The 25,458-nt window shown below is 35.9% G+C and overlaps 1 protein-coding gene across 4 annotated transcripts in view; it reads right to left on the reverse strand.

Annotated features, from left to right (window-relative positions):
- The window catches only part of SGK3 (serum/glucocorticoid regulated kinase family member 3), a 125,035-nt gene that overhangs the window by 12,196 nt on the left and 87,381 nt on the right, over nt 1-25,458 (reverse strand). For 3 of the 4 annotated variants that reach the window (XM_087420492.1, XM_087420491.1, XM_087420493.1), the window contains exons 6-14: nt 19,226-19,313; nt 14,981-15,030; nt 14,154-14,192; nt 12,442-12,499; nt 8,058-8,141; nt 7,811-7,942; nt 1,829-1,941; nt 1,698-1,734; nt 1,010-1,096 (exon numbers count right to left, since the gene is read on the reverse strand). In XM_087420492.1, coding sequence (XP_087276618.1) covers nt 1,010-1,096; nt 1,698-1,734; nt 1,829-1,941; nt 7,811-7,942; nt 8,058-8,141; nt 12,442-12,499; nt 14,154-14,192; nt 14,981-15,030; nt 19,226-19,313 — 688 coding nt within the window. The remainder of the gene's footprint in view (nt 1-1,009; nt 1,097-1,697; nt 1,735-1,828; nt 1,942-7,810; nt 7,943-8,057; nt 8,142-12,441; nt 12,500-14,153; nt 14,193-14,980; nt 15,031-19,225; nt 19,314-25,458) is intronic. The other variant, XM_004436251.3, reaches the window with a different exon arrangement.

Here is a 25,458-nt window from a genome sequence, read left to right on the forward strand (position 1 = left end):
AGGGTTAGATTAGAGAAAGGAATAAAAAAATACATTTCCAAGTAAATAATTGTTACTTATAGACACTTGTAAGTTTCTGATCTTGATTATAAGTCTCATGTGAGCCAATTTACCACACATTTTCAACATGATATTTGCAATTACTCCATGATAATGATGAAATATTACCTGGCACCTAAGATCACTATAAATACATTAAAATTAGGACAGTTTAAAATAAACTAAACGTGTGTGTGTGTGAAGTGAGAATAACAAGGCTCTAACATAAATTGTAAGGATTATTATTATTGTCTCAAATAGAAAGATACATTTTCTGCTAGCTAACACGATTAGAGAATGGGATGTTCTGGTTAATAAATTCTGATTTGTGATTTTCTCCCCCCACATCCACTGCTTTATTTTCTTCTGTTAAATAAACACAATTTTATTAAAAAATATTTTTTAGCCACTCAGAAAAATAGAAAAATATAACAGAAACCAATAAAGCTGTGACCTAAATATAGGTAACATTAATATTTTGCCATATATGCTTTAGCGTATATTTTTAAAAACTAGCTTTATTAAGATATTCACATACCATGCAATTCATCCATCTAAAGGGTACAATTCAATGGCTGTTAATATAGTCACAGAGTTGTGCAAACATTACCACAATTAATTTTAGGACATTTTCATCACTTGATTTCATGATTTTTGTTTTAAATAGGATCAGAAATATAATAAAATGCTTAACGTAGTCTAATGTAAACTTTTAACATTAAAAACAAATAAGCATAATTTATCTTTGCTGGGTTATCTGTGGCATCTCATAATCACAGTTAAAAATATCAATTATCAATAAACTTTAAATGTTCAGAAGGAATAATTATCAGATATTTCAGCTGGTTGGAAGCTGAAACAATACTTTTTGTCCTACTTTTCTGATTTCAAATTTTGTGTATGCAATTTGTGATTCAGTTTTGCATTTTACACATGATTATATGAATGACAAATGAGATGTATTTCTTACCTCTGGTGTCCCACAAAATGTCGTTGTGGTGTCGGAAATAGCAATTCCTTCTTTACAAAGCCCAAAATCTGTTAAGACAACATGTCCCTGACAAATACAGGGGCAGTAAGATAAAACAATACATGGACATAAATTGACAATTTTTAAACCATTTTATTTTGAAATAACTATAGACCCACAGGAAATTGCTGAAATAGTATACAGAGTGCCATGTACCCCTCACCCAGCTTCCCCCAATGCTGACATCTTATATAACTGTAGTACAATAACAAAATCAGGAAACTGACATTGACACAATACTGTTAACTAGACTGCCGACCTTATTCAGTTTTCACTATTTTTTACATGCATGCATTTGTGCGTGTGTAGGTATGTGTAGTTCTATGCAACAGAGATGTATAGATTCATGTAACTACCACCACAATCAAGACAGACAAGCGTCCATCATCCCACACAAACAAAGGAACTCCCTCGCGCTGTCCCTTTAGCTTTGCCTCAGTCCCCTATTCCCTCAGTCCCCGTCCCCTTGCAACCATTAATCCTTTCTCCATCTCTACAGTTTTGTCATTTCGAGAATGCTATACGAATGGAATCGTGCAGTGTGGAACCTTCAAGGCTGACTTTTTTCCACTAAACATAACAACAACAAAAATTGAGAACCAGTAGATTTTTAAAAGACAATACTTACTACTGAATCCAAAAGAATATTTTCTGGTTTCAAGTCTCTATCAAATTAAAAGGAAAAAAAAGCAAAACTGAACATTAGCTGAAATAAAATAATAAAAAAACAAATTTACAAGTAACATTTAAAACCTTTACCTGTACACTATTTTGATGGAGTGCAAGTAACCCAATGCACTCGCAATTTCAGCAGCATAAAACCTAGCTCTTTGTTCAGGAAAGGATCGTTCTCTTTGTAAGTGAAAAAACAGCTGTAAAATGGGAAGAAAATGCATAGTAAGATCATGCACACATAAAGTGAAACAAATATATCCTATAAACACAAAAATAGGATTTGTTGTGGGCCAGCCCAGTGGCGTAGCGGTTAAGTTCGCCTGCTCTGCTTCGGTGGCCCAAGGTTCACAGGTTCAGACCCTGGGCGTGAACCAACACACCGCTTGTCAGGCCATGCTGTGACGGCGTCCCATATAAAGTAGAGGAAGATGGGTGTGGATGTTAGCCCAGGGCCAATCTTCCTCAGCAAAAAGAGGAGGATTGGCAACAGATGGACTAATCAGGACTAATTTTCCTCGTAAAAAAAAAAAATTAGGATTTGTTGTTCACTTTGAACGTGAGATAAAAATGCGCCAAAGCATCCACAAAAACAGACACACAGATCAATGGAATAGAATCGAAAGCCCAGAAATAAACCCACACATCTATGGACAGCTAATCTTTGACAAAGGAGCCAAGAACATACAATGGAGAAAAGAAAGTCTCTTCAACAAATGGTGTTGGGAAAACTGGATAGCCACATGCAAAAAAATGAAAGCAGACCCTTACCTTACACCATACATAAAAATTAACTCCAAATGGATTAAAGACTTGAATGTAAGACCTGAAACTATGAAACTTCTAGAAGAAAACATAGGCAGGACGCTCTTCGACATCGGTCTTAGCAACATATTTTCAAGCACCATGTCTGACCAGGCAAGAGAAACAATAGAAAAAATAAACGGGACTACATCAAACTAAAAAGCTCCTGCATAGCAAAGGAAACCATTAACAAAACGAAAAGAAAACCTAACAATTGGGAGAAGATATTTGCAAACCATACATCTGATAAGGGCTTAATCTCCAAAATATATGAAGAACTCATGCATCTCAACAACAAAAAAACTGACAACCCAATTAAAAAATGGGCAAAAGACCTGAACAGACATTTCTCCAAAGAAGATATACAGATGGCCAACAGACACATGAAAAGATGTTCAAAATCACTAACTATCAGGGAAATGCAAATCAAAACTACAATGAGATATCACCTGACGCCCGTCAGAATGGCTATAATTAACAAGACAGGAAACAACATGTGTTGGAGAGGATGTGGAGAGAAGGGAACTCTCATACACTGCTGGTTGGAGTGCAAACTGGTGCAGCCACTATGGAAAACAGTATGGAGATTCCTCAAAAAATCAAGGATAGAACTACCATATGATCCAGCTATTCCACTGCTGGGTATTTATCCAAAGAACTTGAAAACACCAATGCGTAAAGATACATGCACCCCTGTGTTCATTGCAGCGTTATTCACAATAGCCAAGACTTGGAAGCAACCTAAGTGCCCATCAAGGGACAAATGGATAAAGAAGATGTGGTTTATATACACAATGGAATACTACTCAGCCATAAGAAACGATGAAATCCAGCCATTTGTGACAACATGGATGGACATTGAGGGTATTATGCAAAGTGAAATAAGTCACAGGGAGAAGGTCAAATACCATATGATTTCCTTCATTAAGTAGTAGATAATAACAACAATAAACAAACACATAGAGACAGAGATTGGACTGGTGGTTACCAGAGGGGAAGGGGGGAAGGGAGGAGGGCGAAAGGGATAAATTGGCACATGTGTGTGGTGATGGGTTGTAATTAGTATTTGGGTGGTGAACATGATGTAATCTATGCAGAAATAGAAGTATAATGATGTACATCTGAAATTTATACAATGTTATAAACCAATGTTATTGCAATAAACAAAAAATTAAAAAAAAAAATGCGCCAAAGCACAAAACCGAGACTCTCCCTTGTCTGTGTCCCTCACCTAGCGATCATTCTCTCCCTTCAACCATGTGTCTGTCTCTACCCTTGCTAACTTACTCATCTTCCATTTACTCCTCAATCCTCAATGTAGCAGTGTCCTCACCACTCTAGGCAATGGCTCTGGAGAAGATTTATCCGTGAAGACCAATGATCTTGATACTGCCAGTCATTATCTTACTGGACCTTTTTTGACTGTTCTTTCATTTGGAAAAAAACCACACGATTCAGGGATTTGGAAACTAGTGGCTGGCAGACCAAATACAACCCACAGATATAATTTGTTTGAGCCAAACACTGTTTCTAGAAAAATCTAAATTAATTGGTAACGTTTAGGAACTGAGAACTTTTTTTTTAAATTCACAGTTTTGGCTTCCTCTGAAAAAAAAAAGGGAAGCTCTGCACCATTAGGCCTAAATTCAAATGTGGTAGCAACTGGCTGAAGCTGGGCGGCAGCTGGACTCGCCAGTTCATTTCTTACACTTTCTAATTCTTATTTCTTACAATCTGACCTTTAGTTCTTAGGTTACCTGCCTGGGTGGAGTCTGCTCTAGGTCCTTGCTCTAGGTCCCTTGGCTTCAAAGACAATAATATCTCCTTGGGTTTCTTTTGATCTTGGAGAGCTCCATCTCTGCTCCTTTCTGGCCCCGTATGCTGCAGGGATAACAGGGTTTCTGTCCTCAGTTTCTCCACTGTTATTCTTTCTCTGGATACTCTGTCCAGGTAACCTAATCCATTCCAGTGATTTTAACCAGCCCCTCTATGTTGATGTCTCTTTGTGGACATCCCCAGCCCAGACCTCTGCTTGGAGCCTCTACTGCAAAGACCTGATACCTGCTGCTCTTTCTTGAATATTTCACAAGCCAACCACTTCAATCTGTCTAAACAGAGCCCCTGGTCTTCTCTTACACACTTACTGCTGCTGTCTTCTCTCCTTTAATGATATTACTTTCTACCCAGCCCTCTAAGCCATGGGAGGCAACAAGGCACAGTGGAAAAAGTCAGGTTTTAAAGCTAATCAGACTTGGATTCAAATCCTGGTTCTTCTCTTTTTGTGTGCAATTCATTTCACTTCTCTGATTTTCAAAGATTGTCCAAAAAAATTTCTTAACCTCTTCTGAAAGCTGATGGTGAAGACCAGTTATAACAGATTCTGACAGAGTAGATAAATGGGGATGAACCTGGGATTCACCTGTACTGCTCCTTTACCCTTAGCCCCTGCACCCAACCATGAATGAATTCTTCTGTTTTTATCTTTTAATTATTTCTGGAACACTCCCTCCTTTTTACCCCCACCCCTGCTTTTATTATCTGAAGTCTACACTACTGTATTGTGTATTGATCTCCGGATCACATCTGTCCAACATAATACTACTAATGAAAACTACCTCAAGTTAAAATCTGACCACGTCACTAATAATAACTAACACTGACTGCTTACTAAATCAAAGGCACTATGCTAAGGACTTTATATGCTTGCATTATTTAATCCACCCAACTATTCTGAGGTAGGAAATTAAAGAGGAGGCTGAGGCTCAGAAAGGCTTGCTTATATGCCCAGTATCATAAAACTTATTTGTTTATACTCCACCTGGCTCCAAAACACATCTGAAGTAGTATACAAAGACAAATACCACACTTCAAGGTCAAAATGTTAAGTATGAACATTGGGGGGAAATAATAGTAATAAAAATAGTAGAAACACATAGTGAAATTATCCTCCGGCCTCTCTTTCTGTCCTTTCTCCTCATCTTTATTGCTCTTCTACCCATTGCCCCACTCAACTCCTCCTCCAACCGCTCCAACGTTCTATTACATTCTCTTTTTTCCCATTATCTTAGCCAAAAGACAAGCCTACCTCTTTCCACCTTTGCCCTCAGTTTATGAGCAGTCACTATGTAAAAAGGGCTCAGAAGCAAAGTCCTAAAACAGCACGAAGAAACCCCAGACAAAGCAAGAAACTTGCGGTAGGCTATCATCTGCAGTTAGATGCCTCACATGACATTTCAATAAAGACACAGGGTGGGACTTAAGAATAGGCTTCTGCATTCGGGATGTCTGGGTTAAATCCAGGGCCTGACACTTACTAGAACATTGTGACACTGTTAGCACTCACGCACACACAAAATAAAATGACGTCCTTCAAGGTGGGAACAATATGGGGTCATTTACATCCCTGAACCAGGGTGCCTGGGGGATTCATAATCTTGCTTTTACACTGAGGAGTCTTAAGGCATTTTTGTCATAGATGTAGGGAGTTGAATGATGATTCTTCTTATGACCTTCCCCCCAAATAATCTAGGTATATCTGGTCATCTTTCAGGTCTGATCTCCCTTCTAGGTCCTTTATTCTACAGTTAAGTATGCCACAGTAAGGACGAAATATTCTTCCCCTTTCCCTCTGCTCTGAGATTAGGGGATGGAAGATCTCTTAGTAAGGAAATGACAATATTTATCAGCTAAAATAATTTTTAGTGACATTCACAGGTGAGAGACCAAACAAATCAGAAAGGTGTGAGGACTGAGAAGCAGAGGAACAGGGCATGGTCAGCTGCCTAGATTCTGGAGTCAGACTGCCTGAGTTCGATTCCTGGCTCCAATACTTACTAACCACATGACTTCAGCAAGTTACCTACTTTCTGTGTGTCTCAGTTTCTTTGTCTTATATAACAGGATTATTGTGAAGATAAAATAACACCTACAAAGAGCCAGAGTGTTGGGCATGTAAGTACACTCAATACATGTTAGCCATCACTGTAATTATCATAATAGCAGCATTTCTCAAAATGTATTTCAATATCCCTCTGATTCAGAGTTTTGAGGAATATTATTAATAGATTTGGTTCAAACAAAAAAGGGTACTGTGTGATAAAAAAACTTCTTTTGGGGGCAGGCCCAGTGGCGCAAGCGGTTAAGTGCGTGCGCTCCGCTGCAGCGGCCGCGGGTTTGCCGGTTCAGATCCCGGGCACGCACCGATGCACCGCTTATCACGCCATGCTGTGGCAGCATCCCATATAAAGTGGAGGAAGATGGGCACAGATGTTAGCCCAGGGCCAGTCTTCCTCAGCAAAAAAAAAGGAGGAGGATTAGCAGATGTTAGCTCAGGGCCGATCTTCCTCACACACACAAAACAAATTCTTTTAAGAACTCCTGGCTTGGCGCCTGCCCTGTGGCTTAGTGGTTAAGTGCACACGCTCCGCTACTGGCAGCCTGGGTTCGGATCCTGGGTGCGCACTGACGCACTGCTTGTCCGGCCATGCTGAGGCTGAGTCCCACATACAGCAACTAGAAGGATGTGCAAACTATGACATCCAACTATCTACTGAGGCTTTGGGGAAAAAGGTGGAAAAAAGAAGGAGGAGGATTGGCAATAGATGTTAGCTCAGGGCCAGCCTTCCTCAGCAAAAAGAGGAGAATTGGCATGGATGTTAGCTCAGGGCTGATCTTCCTCACACCACAAAAAGAACTCCTGGCTTTGTTTAAGGCAGAACTTCTCAAAGTCTGTAACATGCTGAAACATACTGTGAATCACCAAGAAGCATACTGTGAATCACCAAAGGGATATAAAATGAAACATTTTCCAAACTGACTTCACAACAGAACCTTTTATTAGAGGATCATCTCATCTGATTAATACTTTGCATATTTTAGAAAATGACAGGCTAGAGTAATATTTATATGCAACTACTGAAATGATAACGATCTAAATTACAAATCTTGTTTTATTCTCATGTTTCAGTATATTATTATTGCTATACAGCTCAGTGACAAAACTACCCATGAAGTCTGTAGCTTCATACCAAGGTTCATTTATGAACCTTTCCACCTACACCATAAGCTGCTTAAGAAAAGAGCTCTGTGTCACACTTTACATCCTGTATTGTGCTTATTAGGCAGCACCTTAAATATTGCTGCTACTCAACGAATAGCTGTTGATGCTGGACTATCCTTCCAAAACTTATAAGGAAAGAAAAACTTTGACTTTATCCTATTTTTTCTAAACATTGTCAATATTAGAAAACTAATTATAAAACTTACCTCCCCTCCATTAACAAAATCCAGAACAAAATAAAGCTTTTCAGTTGTTTGGAAAGAATAATGTAATCCAACCAAAAATGGATGTTTCACATTTTTCAAGAGCACATTACGTTCAGCCATAATATGTTTTTGCTGTAAAAAAAAAAAAAAAAAAAAAAGGTAAAGGATTAACTTGTATTATAGAACAGAAAACAATTCTGTTAATTGGGAAAATGGGTTCAGGAGAAACAAAGCTGTTTTATTTTACCTCTTTTCTGTTGAGAACTACTTTTTTCTGTAATACTTTGACAGCATAAAATTTTCCATCCAGTTTCCGTTTTGCAAGAAGAACCTGTTGTAGTTAAAGACAGAGCACACCATCCAAAATTTAAATATTTTGATAGGAATAATTCACTTGCCAATAAATCAATACTTAAATTTTGTAAAAATAAAGTCCATAAGAAATCTAGATAATATGTCTTTGTTTTGAAAACTGAAGACTACTGAATTTATTTCTATAATTCCCCTTTTCCTTAGATTATTTTAATAAAACAAAAAAAGATGTTGATCATTTGAATAGCCAGGCACCATTTCTTTGTCACTGAATGTCTTGACGTTTGAGATTTTTACTAAATTTAAGTGCCAAAATCTATACTGCCTGAGAACTTTGTGCATGTGTGTGTGTGTGTGTGTGTGTGCGCGCGCCAGCCCTGAGTCCTGAAGAGTGTCCTTAGAAAATACTGAGGCTATAAACTTGCTAGCTACATTTAAAAAGGAGAAGGAAATAGTTTTTAGGTGATCAAAATGCATTTTTGTTTTAACCTTTAGGTTTCTCTTATGGGTTTCAAATTCAGAAGAGTTCAGAGGAAGAAGCACCATGTATAGCTGAGTTTCTATAATGGGCTGGGTTGCATGCACTTTCAAGGATCTGGCCCCAGAAAAAGGTAGACACATTCAAGGTCTGCAAATAATTTTAAGAGATTTAAGATACCCCACAAGTTGTGTAACTATTAAATCATACGTTATGAAGCTTTCTGAGATGACCTGGCACAGCGACTGGTGACACTGCTGGGCCTTACTTACTAGTACATCTGTGGTCTTCCTCACTGAAACCTATAACCCCAGTCTAATCATGAGAGAAATACCAAATTCCAATAAAGGGACATCTTACAATATACCTAACCAGTACTTCTCAAAACCTTCAAGGTCCTCAAAAGCAAGGAAAGTCTGGGAAACTGTCACAGCTAAGAGGAGCTTAAAGAGACATGACAACTAAATGTAATGTGGCGTGGTGGATGAGATCTTGGAGCAGAAAAAGGACATCAGATAAAAACTAAGGAAATCTAAATAAACGATGGACTTTAATTAATAATAATGTATCAATATTGATTTATTAATGGGAACAAACATACCATACGAACCTAAGACGTTAATAGTAGAGCAAACTGTGTGTGGAGTGGGGATGGTTTGGGAATTCTCTGAACTTGCTGTTATTTCCTCTTTACTCAATTTTTATGCAAATCTAAAATCTCTAAAAAATAAAGTCTATTAATTAAAAAAAAGTTTGTTATTCATAAAGATGGAGTCAAAACATCAGGGTGAAAATATCTTGTGTTCAACTATTGGAATTTTTCTCATTTCCCATGCTTTTGTTCTCTGCAATATTTGACTCTGTTGAACATTCTTTCTTTCTTATATTTTTCCTTTTCTCAACACCTCCCACCTGCCTGACCTTTCCTTCTCTATTTTGATCGGTTCATCTCCATGTACATTCCAAGAAAATAATTCAAAGAACGTGGCAATTAGGAGGTACTGACTTCCTTCAAGTAGGCATTTTTTTTCTAGTAGATAGGTAGATTTGGAGAACAGACAGATGGCTGAGAAACAAATGGAAAGTGGAACCGAGACCACTCACAGGAGAATAGTTTAGAATAAATGTTAGATTGCCGTTACTTATTTTAGTCTACACATATATTTTTCTATTTTTCAAACACATTGTGAATTTGCATTTCTGTTTGCTTTTCCTTCTTTTTGTGTTCTGCTTTTCTTTCTTTGTTATAATGCACTTTGTTATATTGCAAGATTTTTTAAAAAATAATTTTATTTATTTATTTATTTTTCCCCCAAAACCCCAGCAGATAGTTGTATGTCATAGTTGCACATCCTTCTAGTTGCTGTATGTGGGACGCGGCCTCAGCATGGCCGGAGAAGCGGTGCGTCAGTGCGCGCCCGGGATCTGCACCCGGGCCGCCAGCAGCGGAGTGCGCGCACTTAACCGCTAAGCCACGGGGCCGGCCCCTGCAAGATTTTTAATTTTTATTAAACATAACGTATATAACAGAATAACTCACAAATCATTACAGCTCAGTAAATTATTACAAAATGAACACGCTATGTTACCACTATCCAGGTCAAAAAATAAAACACTGTCAGTAGTCTGAGGTCCCCCTTTTGCCCTATTCTAGAAACTACTCAACCTCATCTTCCTCAAAGGTAACCACCATCTCAACTTGCAATAACACAGGTAAGTTCTGCCTTTTTTTGAATTTTATATAATTAGAATCATATAGATAAAGTTGTCTCTGTCTGACTTCTTTCACTCTAAATTAGGTAATATGCATTCATGCTGTGGCACATACCACAGCTTTCATATTTTTATTGCTGTGCAGAATACTACAGGGCCGGCCCCGTGGCTTAGCGGTTAGGTGAGCGCGCTCCGCTGCTGGCGGCCCGGGTTCGAATCGCACCGCTTCTCCGGCCATGCTGGGGCCGCGTCCCACACACAGCAACTAGAAGGCTGTGCCACTATGACATACAACTATCTACTGGGGCTTTGGGGGGGGGAGAAAAATTAATTAAAAAAAAAAAAGAACACTACATTATGCAATTTAACCCACTCTTTCGCTGACAGACATTTAAATTGTTTATGAATAACGACGCTATGAAGATTCTGGCATATGTCTTTCCTAGTGTGTATGTGCTTGCATTTCTGTTGGATATATATCTAGGAGTAGAACCGATGTGTCATAGGTAATGCGTATATTCAGCTTCGACAATTAATATCAGTTTTCAACAGCATAAAAACAAAACACATAGGAATAAATTTAATTAAAGATGTGTAAAGATTCTATACAGAACACTATAAAACATTACTGAGAAAAAGTAAAGATGAACTAAATTAACAAAGGGATATAGCATGGTCATGGATTGGAGGACTCAATAACGTAAAGATAACAGTTCTCCTTAAATTTATTTACAGATTCAATGCAATCTCAATCAAAATTCAACAAAATCTTGTGGAAATTGACATGCTAATTCTAAACTTTATATAAATATGCAAAGAGCTAAGAATAACCTCTTGAAGAAGAACAAGGAGGGAGGACTTGTTTTGTTGGATATCAAGCTACATTTGCCAAGACAATGTGGTATTGGTGCAAGGAAAGATAAATAGACTAAGGAAAAACATAAAATCTAGAAACAGAATTATAAAACATGAAATCTAGAAGCAGATCCATGCATACATGGACACTGGATATAGGATGAAAGTTACCCCGCAGATGGTGGGGAAAGAACAGTCTTTTCAATAAATTTTGTGGGATCAGTTGGATATCCACAGGGAAAAAAATGAACTGTGACCCTATATCTCATATTATATGCAAGAATCAATTCCTGGTAGATTCTAGATCTAAACATGAAGTTTCCAAAAGATAATGCTTTTCGTTTTTAATGACAGATTATCTCTAACATCCCAACAGACTATCAAGCATTTTGACAGCAGGATCCTTTCCTAATTTTCTACTGCCCAGCATGCAGCAGTTGGTCAATACATATTCGCTGAATTAATAAACACGCATGGGTTTAATTGCATGGTCATAGTTTCTGGTATCTAGGGAACTCAGAAAACAAACTAGAGATACCAAAAGCTATGAATATAGCAAACTATAATTAAACACATACATATTTATTTTTACTACAACTCAAAGTACATTGCAAAAGACCACTTAAATATACTTGATAACCCCATCTATGATGATTCTGACTTCCTTGCTATGGCCGCATTGTCAAGTTATGTGATTCCTGTGACTCTCACTGTATGAGGAGAAGCAGGGTCTTTACACAGGCCCTTCTTTCCTCAACTGTTGTTCACACAGCTGCCCATCCTTGTCTTTCCGGCTTCAGCTTAAATAGCACCTCTTTGAAGAAGCCATCCTTGACCAACCTATCTAAGAAGGGATTCTTCTCCCACTGCCTATTGTCCTCTGTCACTTCACTCTATTCTTCATTTCCTTCACAGTCCCATTACTACTCGTAATTATTTATCTGACTGCATATTTTTAATTGACTAGTTCCCCCACTACATTGGAAGCATCACAAAGGTAGTACTTGCGTCAATTGTGATCAATATTATCAACCAAGACCCAGAACAATGCATGGCACACAGGAGGTCTCAACAAATACTTGTTGAACTAATGAATTTATGTTAGAAGTCGAGTAGATGCCTTATCTCACTAATTATTCTGTCAGTATTTTGAGGGTAGGAAAGCATCTTAAGTCCGTATCCTGCACACCAACAAGCCCTGTGGCCTCCCACACATAAAGCATGCATTCCTGAAGTACTTACTTACTGAATGAGAAAATAAACACACTCTTACCTTGCCAAAGCTGCCTTTCCCAATAACTTTTAAGAAATCAAAGTCTGTTGGTTTAGCACTGAAATGAATGAACAATGACAAGAATGAGCCTCCTAGAAATTGGAAAGATGTTAACTTTTAAACATTTCTTAGCACCTCACTCTTTAATTTTTAATTGACTAGTTCAAGTAAATGCTGGGTACAAAACACTTTAGCATGATGACTCCAGCTTTCACATTGTATCTCGTCTCATCTTTAATATAAAATAGGTAATAACGAATAGTAATAATATCTACTTTCTGATTAGATAAGACATTTTATAACTTTATTTAAACCTTGTTAAGTTCTGCTTAAGAGGGACTTCAGTAATAGCCTCGTTGGGAGAAAAGGAGATACATACATATATAGTTTTGAACTTAATGTAGCTTCTATCTAAACCAATTATATCAACCATAAACCTCACTGATGTTGTTAATGAGGAAACTGAATAACTACATAAATTAGTGATACATTCCAAGGACTATATATTCCAGTGCTTCCAGTAATTCTTCTGAAAAGGAAGTTACTAGCTAGAACACCTAGTAAAGTCACTAAGAAAAATTTCTGACGGAGAGAAATGTTATCACAGTGTTTTTCACGTATATCACTTATTGTACATTACAGATAAAAGACCTCCCTGCTTATTCTCATAGGCAGTAATGTAGGAAAGCCAGGAGCAGAGAAGCAAGAGGAAATACTAAGACTGTCCTTTTATTTGTATTAACCTATCAGGTAAAAACAGCATTAGCTGTACGTAGGCAAAAGCACAGGGCAGCAGAAAGATGAGCTTAAGCAGCCAGAAGAGTTGTTTCCTTCTACACAGTCTGAATTCCCAAGTTGTACTAGGGAGAGGGAAACGACTCCACTCAGATTTCAAATGTTCTTCAATTCATTATTGAAAGAAATAGTCGATTCAAACATGAGAGCAACACCAAGTCTAGGTTAAATAATAACAGGTAAAGATTAGGGAGATAAATAGTTAACTAAGCTTAGATGTTTTTCTTCTTCAAGAACCTGCTCTTTGGACTAGTTATTTTGTTCTTTAATGATATGCTGAGGTACCGAAATAATTTTTTAAACAAATGTAATAGTGAAAAAACATGCAAATCCCTCAATCACAGTAAACACACTAACCGAGGCCATACCCAAGGCCCCACTGTTAACTGCTGGTGATGATCCCCACACTGAAAGCAAATTTCTGTTTTTGTCCTGTTTGACCAACTCGATGTCATGATGACAGAAAAGAATGCTCAATGCCAAACTTCCTCTTGCAGTTACCATCCCATTTCTTTGCTTTCTTTTGCAGCAAAACTCCTCAAGTAAGTTGTCTAAACTCATTGTCTATACCTACCGTCCTCTCCTTGAACCCTTTCTTGAACCCTTTCCTATCAGGGTCTTTGTACCCACCACACCATTGAAAATGCTCATAAAGGTCACCAATGACTTACCAAAAACAGTGGTCAATTCTCAACCTTCATCCTACTCGCCCCATCAGCAACATTAACAGTTAATTACTCCCTCTTCCAGACACTTTCTTCACCTGATTTTGTGACACCACCTTCCTAGTTATCCTCTTATCTTACTAATTACTCTTTCTGTAGTCTCCTTTACTGGTTCCTCCTTGACCTCACTATAATGCTGAAGTGTCCCAGGACCCAATCCTTGGACCATTTCTCAAATCTGTCTATACTCACTCTTTAAGTGGACCAAAGCGGCGAGGGAAGCATAGTGTCCTGGGATAAAAGATAAAATACTTCAGAATTAATCCAGTAAGGCTGCAAGGATAATTACAAGTAAGGAGAGCAACACTACACTCCTCCTCTAATCATGGCAGACATCACTAATCTGTTGACACTCCTCAAACTGAGGCAAGAAGTGGTCTTGGAATTCTTCTCTGTATTCAGTGTTCTAGGCATGCACTTCCAATGAATTGCTGGAGTTGACACTCAAAATGAAGTCTGTATTTCCCACTCCCGGTGTTCCTCAAAATGTTTTCCCTGGGGTCAGATAAGTATGGGACTATGGGAGGAACTGGATAAAGAAAATTTAATAGCCTTTAATAAGCTAATGTCCATAATGTCCACCCCTCTGGAACAAGATGGCTAACAACTAGGATTGCACCAATGACACTAAGCCTCAGGAGAATATCAATGAGGCCTGCACAGATGCTTTTGTCAGAGAACCTCCTAGGACTTACAGTCCTTTGGGAAATATGGTCTACTGATTTTACACACACACACACACACACACACACACACACACACACCAAAAAGTGACAAAGGCCAAATAGCAAAACCCAATCAAGGATTTGTGGATTAAAAACTCCTCAGAGCTCTACTAAAGCAATGCAAAGCTGGAGCAGTAAAGCAGGCAAGCAGAAGACAGTACTATATTCACTGTAACTGTAGTTACATTTCATAGGCTTCCAGTTAAACTGGTATAATTCTGTATATCTGCACATTCACCAGAAAGATCTTCCTAAAATTTAGTTCAAGGATTGTTTGAAACAAATTAAACCTACTGAGGATTTCCAGATGGTCCCAGGTTGATGTTCTGTGAGGTAGAATGTAGCTGTTGAGATGGGAAAAAAAAAAACAGTAACATTCTTATTGGAGCTTCAAAGGTGATCAGTCAATGAATGTTTTTCAAATAAAATATACATAACGGTACCACAGATATTTGATGTACCGCCGTGTTAAAGAAACTTAAAGTCCTAACTTTTAATAAATGTACAGACTTATCGGGAAATATAATGAATATAAACATAATCATTTTTATGATAAATTTCAAGAGCAGTTGTAAGGAAAAACGTAAGGCAGGAATCAATCTCAAGGTTGGCAAAAGAATGAAGTAAACTGGGGAAAGCTCCTTGGAAGAGGTGGGTATTGAAACTACAATTTAAGAGGGATCATTTTCACATTTAAAAAAATGGTTAAAAATGGCCCTTGTTTTTCAAATTTTCAAATAATAGCTTATTAAAGATAGGAGATGATAATATGATGATGATAAAGACTGCAAATGCTGGACTGAAAGTTTTAATTTGATGGGAGGTAAACATTCCTAAAGCAAATACATACAACCAACAGTGTTTTTCTTTCTAACTCCACCACTGTGGTAGTATCAAAATTTTAGAGAGGCTTTTCTCTTTACAACAATTACCATAGTAAATTTAATCCCTGTTATTAACTCAGAAGCAAATCTTTACTCACCTAGTATGCCATAAAGCAATTTAACTAATAAAAGATTCTAGTTCATTAATAATTAGCTAGAAATTTAACTCAAAATCCCAAAAGATTGATCTAGAGATCCTGTCAGAGAGAGCACTTTTCATAAAAGCCAAGTGTAAGTGAATTCTGCATCACATAAATTCACTTTGAAATTCTTTATACATTCAGAGAATTAAATCAGTTATAGATGTCTCAAATATGTTTACTTTTACTAGAGCCTTTAATATAACTATACGTCACATAAGCTAGAGATATGAAATAAGCTTTTAAAAACTTCTCTTTAAGTTAATCAGAACCAACAAATTTTATCTAAACAATTTCTTATTAGAGACATGTCATATATATTTCCACTTAAATTCATTTGAAAGTTACAAACGACCTCCAGAATAAAAACTATTTTTAAAAATAAAGAGCAAAAGTTCTGAAGTACAAGAATACGTTTCTTATGAAACAATAACAATGGCGCCAACTTTTTAGTTATAAATCAAATTTATTTCCTACTGATACCTTTACATGAAAAATCTTCATGTAATAAATCTTCAACCCCCAGAAGACAGAAATATAAGGAACCATAATAGTTTAGCACAAGACAAAAAAAATGTATAAATACTCTGTTCATTAAATGAGATTTGTCCTGTTGTGGCATAATTTTAACATGGAGTAATTCCACCCCCTCCCTCCAGTTTTATTGAGATATAACTGACATACAGCACTGTGTAAATTTAAGGTGCATAGCATAATGATTTGACATACATATATGGTGATTATGTTTAAATATTTTGTGTTCCATAGAATCTGATAATGTAATCCAAACTATTTCAATACATTTATTCTTTTAATGAATGTGCAGAGAACTGGATCACTTTTCCATTCAATGAACTTTTCTTATATAGATGAGGGAAGTGAACTAAATAAGATCAAACAATAACAAGAACAACTTGTCCCCTAAATTACATTAATATGTAGTAAGATTTTATTATTTGCAATGATTTTCCAAATGGAGCACATTTCTGAAATAATATTGAAAATTACTGGGATACATAATTAGATAACTTTTCACTCTACCTACTATCTTTAAAGATTACATCTAATCACTACACTGAGGGTGAGGAATAATATCTTAACAGAATGAACACTAATGAAGAGTGTAAGTTTCTTGACTTCTCTTGGCTTCTAGTTTTCTCTCTACAAACAACGGGATCCAGATGCCTCTAAGATATTTTCTGGCTATTAAATTCATTCAGTTATCCACTTAGAAGACCTTAATAAATAGTTACAACTGTACAACAAAGCACAGCTCTTTCCTTTTTTTGAAGAGATTCTTTTTGTCAGTATTTTAAGACTGCAAGAGATCCTAGTTCAGGTTTCAGATTTTACGGATACAAAAAGAAATAAAAATCGAGATCTAAAATCAACAGTGGCAGAACAGGAGCCAGAATCCAGGAATCTCAGTCTGGTTCTTTCTTAAAAAATCCAGTTGTCTTCTACAGCAAGGCAAGACATTCTTTAAATGACCTAAACCTACATACTCTCAACAATGATTAGCAAACAAAACACGGAAAACCATGGTTACACAGATTTTATTCTTTAAAATATTTTTTGAATAGTTTCATCTTTTTCTAAATTAAAAATATATACTGTTAGTTATAAAATACGGAAAGTATCAGGAACGTTTTTAAAAATCCATAACCTTACTAAAAGATGATTTTATGAATATTTACAGTAATTTCATTTAGTCTTTCCAGAACTTCTAAAAACTGTAATCATATTATATGAATTTGCATATAAAATTTTATACACTGATTTAATAGTATGTCAAAACTTAAAATATTATCATTTTCAAAAATTTTTTTAAATGCACAATATTTAGGGACAAACACTGATGAATATTTGAGCTGATTCTAATTTTTCATTATAAATCATACTAAAATGAACATCTTTGTTTTTTTCCATATGAAGGATTATTTCACTTGCATCAACTCCTAAGTGACATGAATATTTTCATGTTTGATACATATTGCCAAATTGCTTTCCAAAAGAGTTGCATAAAATTATAATGACACTAGTAATGCCCAAGGATGCCCACTGTACCTTACCCTTATCACTCCTACAGTATTTTATTTACTTTACATTTTTGTTAATTTGGTAGAGAAAAAAGTCTCTCATTTAAAAATTTCATTTGCTACTGGCATCAAGGCTGAACATTTTACCACATATTTGTTTACTATGAGTATTTCTTCATGCCCCTTTTCCTTTTATCTACTGGGGTCTTAAATATCATTCTTTTCAAAAATCCACTTGCATGAGCTTTTTACATAGATGTATTCCTTCTTACACCTTATTTGTTACAAATGTTTTCCCAGCTTGTTGTTTCTCTTTTGACCAGTTGCAAAGATATAATATAAAAATAAAATTTTACATTGTCCTAGGAGCAATAATGTCACAGATGAAAAAGTTAAATCTGTGCTCTTAACTGAGAATCCTCTTGGGGCATCAGAGAAAGAAAATTACTATTTTCCAGTAGTCACCGGAAAAGAATACGTCTATTTTCCAAATGAAGATTTTACCTGTGGGACAGTAATGTTCCAACTCATGATATTATCTTTTAAATCACAAAAACAGAACCACGACAAAATTAAAAGACATTGTAAAGACAAAAATGTACTTCAACCCAACACCTCCGATTTTCCTGTATGTATTTAACAACAGTTACAATCAATTTTGAATTATAAAGGTATTATATTTATAATTATAATTTTAATTGCTACTTAATAATCCTTTGAGTTAAATTATTGTAATTTAGCTTTCACACATAACTTTCTAAAGTAAATGCTGAAAATATCTTCATAATAAAGCACAAGCTTATCATATTTATTTATCACGATTAATTTTTAAAAATAAAAATATCTTATTCCTTATTCAGAATGCATACTGATTATGCGCATATAACTACAGCAATAAAAGTTAGTTGATGTCAACTGGCACGTGTGTATCAATTGCTCTATGTATTAAAAACTCGACAATGCAGAGAAAGAGATATGTAATATTCTGATTGAAAAGGCTTTTCCTGCTGGCCAAATTCAAAACAATATTTACAAGTACACTGATGATGATGAAGATAGATAATGATCAAAAAATGACATGTAAAGTGAAGAGAGCAGAATACAAAACTGTATATACTATATAATTAAAATTAGACAATTAAAAAAATTCCTAGATATTAAAAGAAGACTATACAGAAAATCACTAAAATGTTAAAAATTACTAAGTCTGGTTGGTGATAATATGGGTAATACTTCTCTTCTTATTTTTTTAAAACGGTCTTTAATTAACACATTACTTTTATGATAAAAAGTACTCATTCTATAAATTTATAAGAAATAGTAATCAGTAAGAGGTATACACATTTGTTTTTATGTATTCTACACAGTAGAAAATCTATAATGGATGAAATTAAGTAAATGTCCTAGAGTTGCCAATATTTCATCTTTGGGGAATGGTATTTTCTTTCTGTTAAAAAATACAATTCCTCTTACTACCTTCTGAGTACTTCTTTCATCCTCATCTTCAGATGGATCTGACTGATGTTTTGGACTGTCCATTTGAAGGAATGCTCTGACATCTGGACTAAAAACAGAAATTAACTTTATTACGACTTTGCATTTCTACAGCTTTTCTCCCTTTTAACATGAAAATAAAAGTAACCATAGTAGCACTGTTTACAGTAAGAAAGCCAAACACAATCCACTAATATTCACTATTACAAAAAGAATAAGAAAATTAACAAAAAATATAGGGAATCCAAAAGACAAATGCACAAAGGTATAAACAGGCAGTTCATAGAAGAGAAAACCCAAATGGTAAGGAAATTTATGAAGATGCCCAACTTCACTAATAATCAGAAAAACACAAATTAAAACAATAATGAGATACCACTTTATGTCCATTAATTGGCAAAAATTAGAAAGATAGATAACACCAAAAGTGGGTAGGGATATAGGAAAAGAACACCCTCACGTATTGCTGGTGAGAATGTAAAATAAGGCAACTTTTCTGAAAAGCAATCTGGCAATAATTCGTGAAACACTGTATGCATTTTCCCTAGGCCCAGAAATTCCAGTTCTGGGAATAAACCACAGAAAATATTATGTGCAGGGGTTCAGTGAAAGACATGTAACTAGGATACTCATTGCAATATTCTCTGTATAGTCAATCAGAAGCAAAACAACCATCTACCACTAGGGAAATGAGTAACTAACCTACGGTAACTGCCTACAGAGAACACCAGTCACTAGTCAGAAACAAGAACTAGAGCACAGTATCATTTATGTGTATCTATTAAATACTCACAGACACAAAGCAACAGTCGATAAAGAGATATCCAAAGACATGTAACAAACATATTAAAGTGGGTATCAACAGTGGGGATGAAAAAATAGGCATAAAGATCAAAGATGAATAGAAAAAAAAATGGACTAAAATAAAGAGGGGCCAAGAAGGTCAAATACCATATGATTTCCTTCATTAAGTAGTAGATAATAACAACAATAAACAAACACATAGAGACAGAGATTGGATTGGTGCTTACCAGAGGGGAAGGGGAGAGGGGGGAGGGTGAAAGGGATAATTCGGCACATGTGTGTGGTAATGGGTTGTAATTAGTATTTGGGTGGTGAACATGATGTAATCTATGCAGAAATAGAAGCATAATGATGTACACCTGAAATTTATACACTGTTATAAACCAATGTTACTGCAATAAACAAAAAAGTAAAAAAAAAAAAAAAAAAGAGGGGCCTTGCACAGACTAAATGACAAACCTGAGAAATGATTAAATCTCTATATCTGATGTACTTCCTCCCCAAATTGTTCTTTTTTTCTTTTTTTAAAAATTGAGATGTAATTGACATATAATGTTATATTAGTTTCAGGTGTATAACATGATGATTTGATACATGTATATACTGTATAATGATCACCACAGTAAGTCTAGTTAACATCCATCATCACACAGTTACTAATTTTTTTTCTTGTGATAAGAACTTTTAAGATCTACTCTCCTAGCAACTGTCAAATATATAATAAAGTATTATTAACTACAGTCACCATGCTGTACCTTATATCCCATGGCTTATTTATTTTATAACTGGAAGTTTATATCTTTTGACCCCCTTCACCCATTTCACTCACACTTGCCTCTGGCAACTACCAATCTGTTCTCTGTACCTAAGAATTCAGCTTTTTCCCCCCTTATATTCCATGTATAAGTGAGTTCATAAAGTATTTGTCTTTCTCTATCTGACTTACTTCACTTAGCATAATGCCCTCAATGTCCATCCATGTTGTCGCAAACGGCAAGATTTCCAAAATTGTTCTTAATGATTAAATACAAATAATATACATTCATTGTAAGAAATTAAGAAAGATGAAAAATAATTTTTAAACAGGGGAGGGGCTGGTGGAAATGTAAAATGGTATAGCCACTATAGAAAATGGTTAGGCAGTTCCTCGAAAAGTTAAACATAATTACCATATGATCCAGCAATTCCACTCTTAGGTATACCCCAAAGAAATAAAAACATAAGTTCAGACAAAAACTCATAAAGAAATGTTCATAGCAGCATTATTCATAATAGCCAAAAAGTGGAAACAACTCAAATGTCCATCAAATGATGAACGGACAAACAAAATGTGGCATATCCATACAATGGAGTATTATTCAGCCATGAAAAGGAATGGAGCACTGATACATGCTACAACATGGATGAATCTCAAAAACGTTATGTTAAATGATCAAAGGAAGATAAAAAAGATCACATATGTATGATTCCATTTATATGAAATGTCCAGAATAGGCAAATCCATACAGATAGAAGGTAGATTAGTGGCTGCCATGGGTTGGGGGAAACAGGAAATTTGAAAGTACAGTTTCTTTTTGGGGTGATGTTAATGTTAGATTAGACTTGGGGTGACAGAATAAGGTAGTGATGATGGTTGTACAGTATTGTGACTATATCAAAAATTTTATGTAACGTGAATTTCATCTCAACAATTTTTTAAAGGTGGGGGTGGGGATCTTCAATCTTACCACACAGAGGCAAATCCTCTATTAATATTTTGGCATATTTTATTTCAGTCTTTTTCTATGCACAGTTAAAATCATGCTACATTTAAAATACTTTATCTTATTGCTTTTCACCTAAACACTACATCATAAGCATTTTGCCATGTTGTCAAAAAATTCTTTGTAAAAAATCTTTTTTGACAGATGTACGATGTTGTATAATATGGATGCACTAAAAGTTACTCAACGATTTTTTCAACTTTAGGATATATAATAGATGGCTTCCAACTTTTTACCACACAACTTTCAATACTATTTAAATAATATTGCAACTGACAATCATCGTGCATAACACTAGAACTGCATTTATGATTTTCACTACAGATTTTTACAAATAAAATTATTTGGTCTGAATTATAAACCATTTTCAGGCTTTAAATATGGTTTGTTAAGCTACTTTCCAGAGAGGCTGTACCAACTTATAGTCTCCTAGCAATATATGAACATCCTGAAGACTTTCTCCAGCCTTAGTTAGCACTAAATGTTATAGTTTACATTAGTATCTCTGATAATTTGATAAGTGAAAAATATTTTAAAGAGAAGGTACTCAATTTTATTAGTAATTAGTGAAATGCAAATTAAAGCAACATTAAGATACCACTACCCACTCACCAGAACAGCTAAAATTGAAAAGACTACCAATACTAAGTGCTGGTGAGGTGAGCAATGTGATCTCATACACTGATGGTGGGAGTGTAAATTGGTACAATCACTTTGGAAAACTATTTAGCATTATCCACTTAGGTTAAACATATACATACCCTAGAACCCAGAAGTTCTACTCCAAGATATATCAGAAAATGCTTGCACATGTACACCAAAAGATATGGTAAGGGAAATTATTCATTATAGGCAGAAAATGGAAACTACTCAAATGTCCATCGGTAGTAGCAGAGATAAACTGTGGTATATTCAACAATGGGATATTATACAGCAATAAATGAACAAACTACAGCTGTATGCAACAACACAGATGACTCTTACATTGCTGAAAATAAGTTAGACAGAAAATATGTATTGTATGATTCCATTTATGTAAAGTTCAAAAACAGGGCACATTAATTTATGCTGCTAAAAATCAAAAGAGTAATGACCTTTGGGAAGGAGGGAAGGAATAAAGTTTGAGAGGAGGCATGTGAAGGACTGCAAAGGGTACTGGTAATGTTCTATTTCTTGGCCTGGGGCATGGCAACTCAGATGCACTCACTTTCTCATAATTCATTAAGCTGTGTAGTCATGGTTTGTGCTCTTTTCTCTATGTGTTATAGGACAATAAAGCTAAAATAAGGTATTTTTGCTTCCATCTGCATTTCTTTTTTCTTTTTTTTTGTGAGGAAGATCAGCCCTGAGCTAACATCCATGCTAATCCTCTTTGTGCTGAGGAAGACCAGCTCTGAGCTAACATCCATTGCCAATCCTCCTCCTTTTTTTTTTTTCCCCAAAGCCCCACTAGATAGTTGTATGTCATAGTTGCACATCCTTCTAGTTGCTGCATGTGGGACGCAGCCTCAGCATGGCCGGAGAAGTGGTGCATCGGTGCGCACCTGGGATCCGAACCCCGGGCCGCCAGTAGCGGAGCGCGCGCACTTAACCGCTAAGCCACGGGGCTGGCCCTCCATCTGCATTTCTTAAATCGATAAGGAAATGTTCAGTTTCTCTGCTAATTAATCAGCCATTTGTATCTCTTCTTTTGTAAACAACCTACTTTGTCTTTTTTTTGGTGTCTTAAGTGTGTATTATTTGCATGAGCTCTTTCTATCTTAAGTATATTTATCTATTATTGTCCTTTATCAGGGAAAACTTTTTCTATATTTTTGGTTTTTAATTTCATTTGTAACTTTTGGAGGTCAAAAGTTTTTAATAGTCAAATTTGTCATGGTTTTAGTTTGTAATAGATCATTCACTGCCAATATGCTCAGAAAACTCTTTTCTATCCAGAAGTCAGAGAAATACGAACATATTTTATTCCAGTTTTTAAATGATTTTTAAATTCAATTTCGATAAAGTTATTTTAAAAATAATCTTTTCTCTGTTGAGGTAAAGCTATATTTGAAGTGCATTTCCTAACGTAGTTATAATAGGCACACAGTGGATGTTCAAGATAACACTTGCTGATTGGCTTCTCTTCTCGCTCTCTTAAACCTGTACTATTTTATGAATAGTTTGATGTTCAAACGAAGAGTGTGAAAATAGAGTTCCATTAACAACAGATGAGACCCAGAAAATATGAAATGCCACTCTTTTTTAGTAAAAAGAAAATGTCAATTAAAAATTAAGTTTAAAAAACTCTTGGCTATTTATTTTTGGGGTGCTAGAAATACTCTCTACCTTAAATGGAATGGTGGTAGTTACAGGGTCCACATGTATGTAAATTGGGTAGTATACTTAAGAATTGTGTATTTTGTAGTATAATGTTAAAATTAAAATAATCAAATTGCATTTAGTTGAATTTTAATACCAAATATAACATCTTTATAATACTACACTTCTAGATCCAGAATGAATATTTAGAATTTAATATATAATGTTAGAGGTTCTGAGTAACACTGTTCAAAATGCCAGGAGAAATAATCACCACCACCACCATTTATTCTATGCAAGGCTCTGTCAAAGGAGGAGGCAAATTCAAACTTTCAATGTACGAATTATATTTCAAACAAGCCAGTAATATGCCAATTTGAAGTAATCCCACGTGCATAGAGCAAAAATTAAAAGATAGGAGGATAGAATTCGTCCTGGGGAAAAGGCACAATGTTTAAAAAAATAATTATACAAAGAACCAAATAATAAGAGTCTCTTCGCTGAGGAACACATCTTTTGTAGGAACCCTGAGTTCAACGATCCTCCCCAACTTTGCATCCCTCTGCCACCTGCTGGAGGCCCTGAGGGGGAAGGCACCTGCTCCTCAGTGCACTGGCTAATCCCAGAGCTACCACAGGTGCTGGACCTCCCCCTGACCCTTGTACTGCCCGTGAGCATCAGGGGAAATCAGAGCACTGGGCAGAAGACCTTGATCAGAGGAGGTCCAGTTCTAGTATTTTATTAATTTAGTAAGTCATTAAGTAAGTTAAAAAAGGAGGTCAGAGGACCTGCTCAGAAGTTAGAAGCCCTCTGTAAACTGTGAGGAACTAGACAAACAGTAACCATTGTTTTTAGAACAACTGCTACAAAATATAGTCCTTCAGTGTTGTGATTCTGAAAAGACTGTTAAAGTGTGTATGTCTGCATCATTGCCCATAAGGCAACCTTCACATCTACACAGTCAGCTGAGCTGTGGAAAAGCTCCCCAGGTATTTCACTTCGTCCTCTTTATTTCTTCTTAAAATATAATACTTTATACATACAAAACAATAACATATATGTAAATTACAAATAATAATAAATATCATGAATACCCATGAACTAATTACCAGATACAAAAATGAAAACACATCTCAAACAATGCACCTACCTAAATGTTCCTAAGTATTTCTGATATGACCCACCCTTCTGCCTTCATTGGGAGCTGCTGGTCTACAGAAGGAAGTTTAAACTCATTAGCACGAGGGCCGGCCCTGTGGCTTGGTGGTTAAGTGCGCGCGCTGCAATGCTGGTGGCCCGGGTTCGGATCCCGGGTGCACATCGAGGCACCACTTCTCCGTCCATCCT

The sequence above is a fragment of the Ceratotherium simum genome, chromosome 31 (genome assembly GCF_057802395.1).
Source record: "Ceratotherium simum simum isolate JZ-2026a chromosome 31, ASM5780239v1, whole genome shotgun sequence".
Lineage (NCBI taxonomy): Eukaryota > Metazoa > Chordata > Mammalia > Perissodactyla > Rhinocerotidae > Ceratotherium > Ceratotherium simum.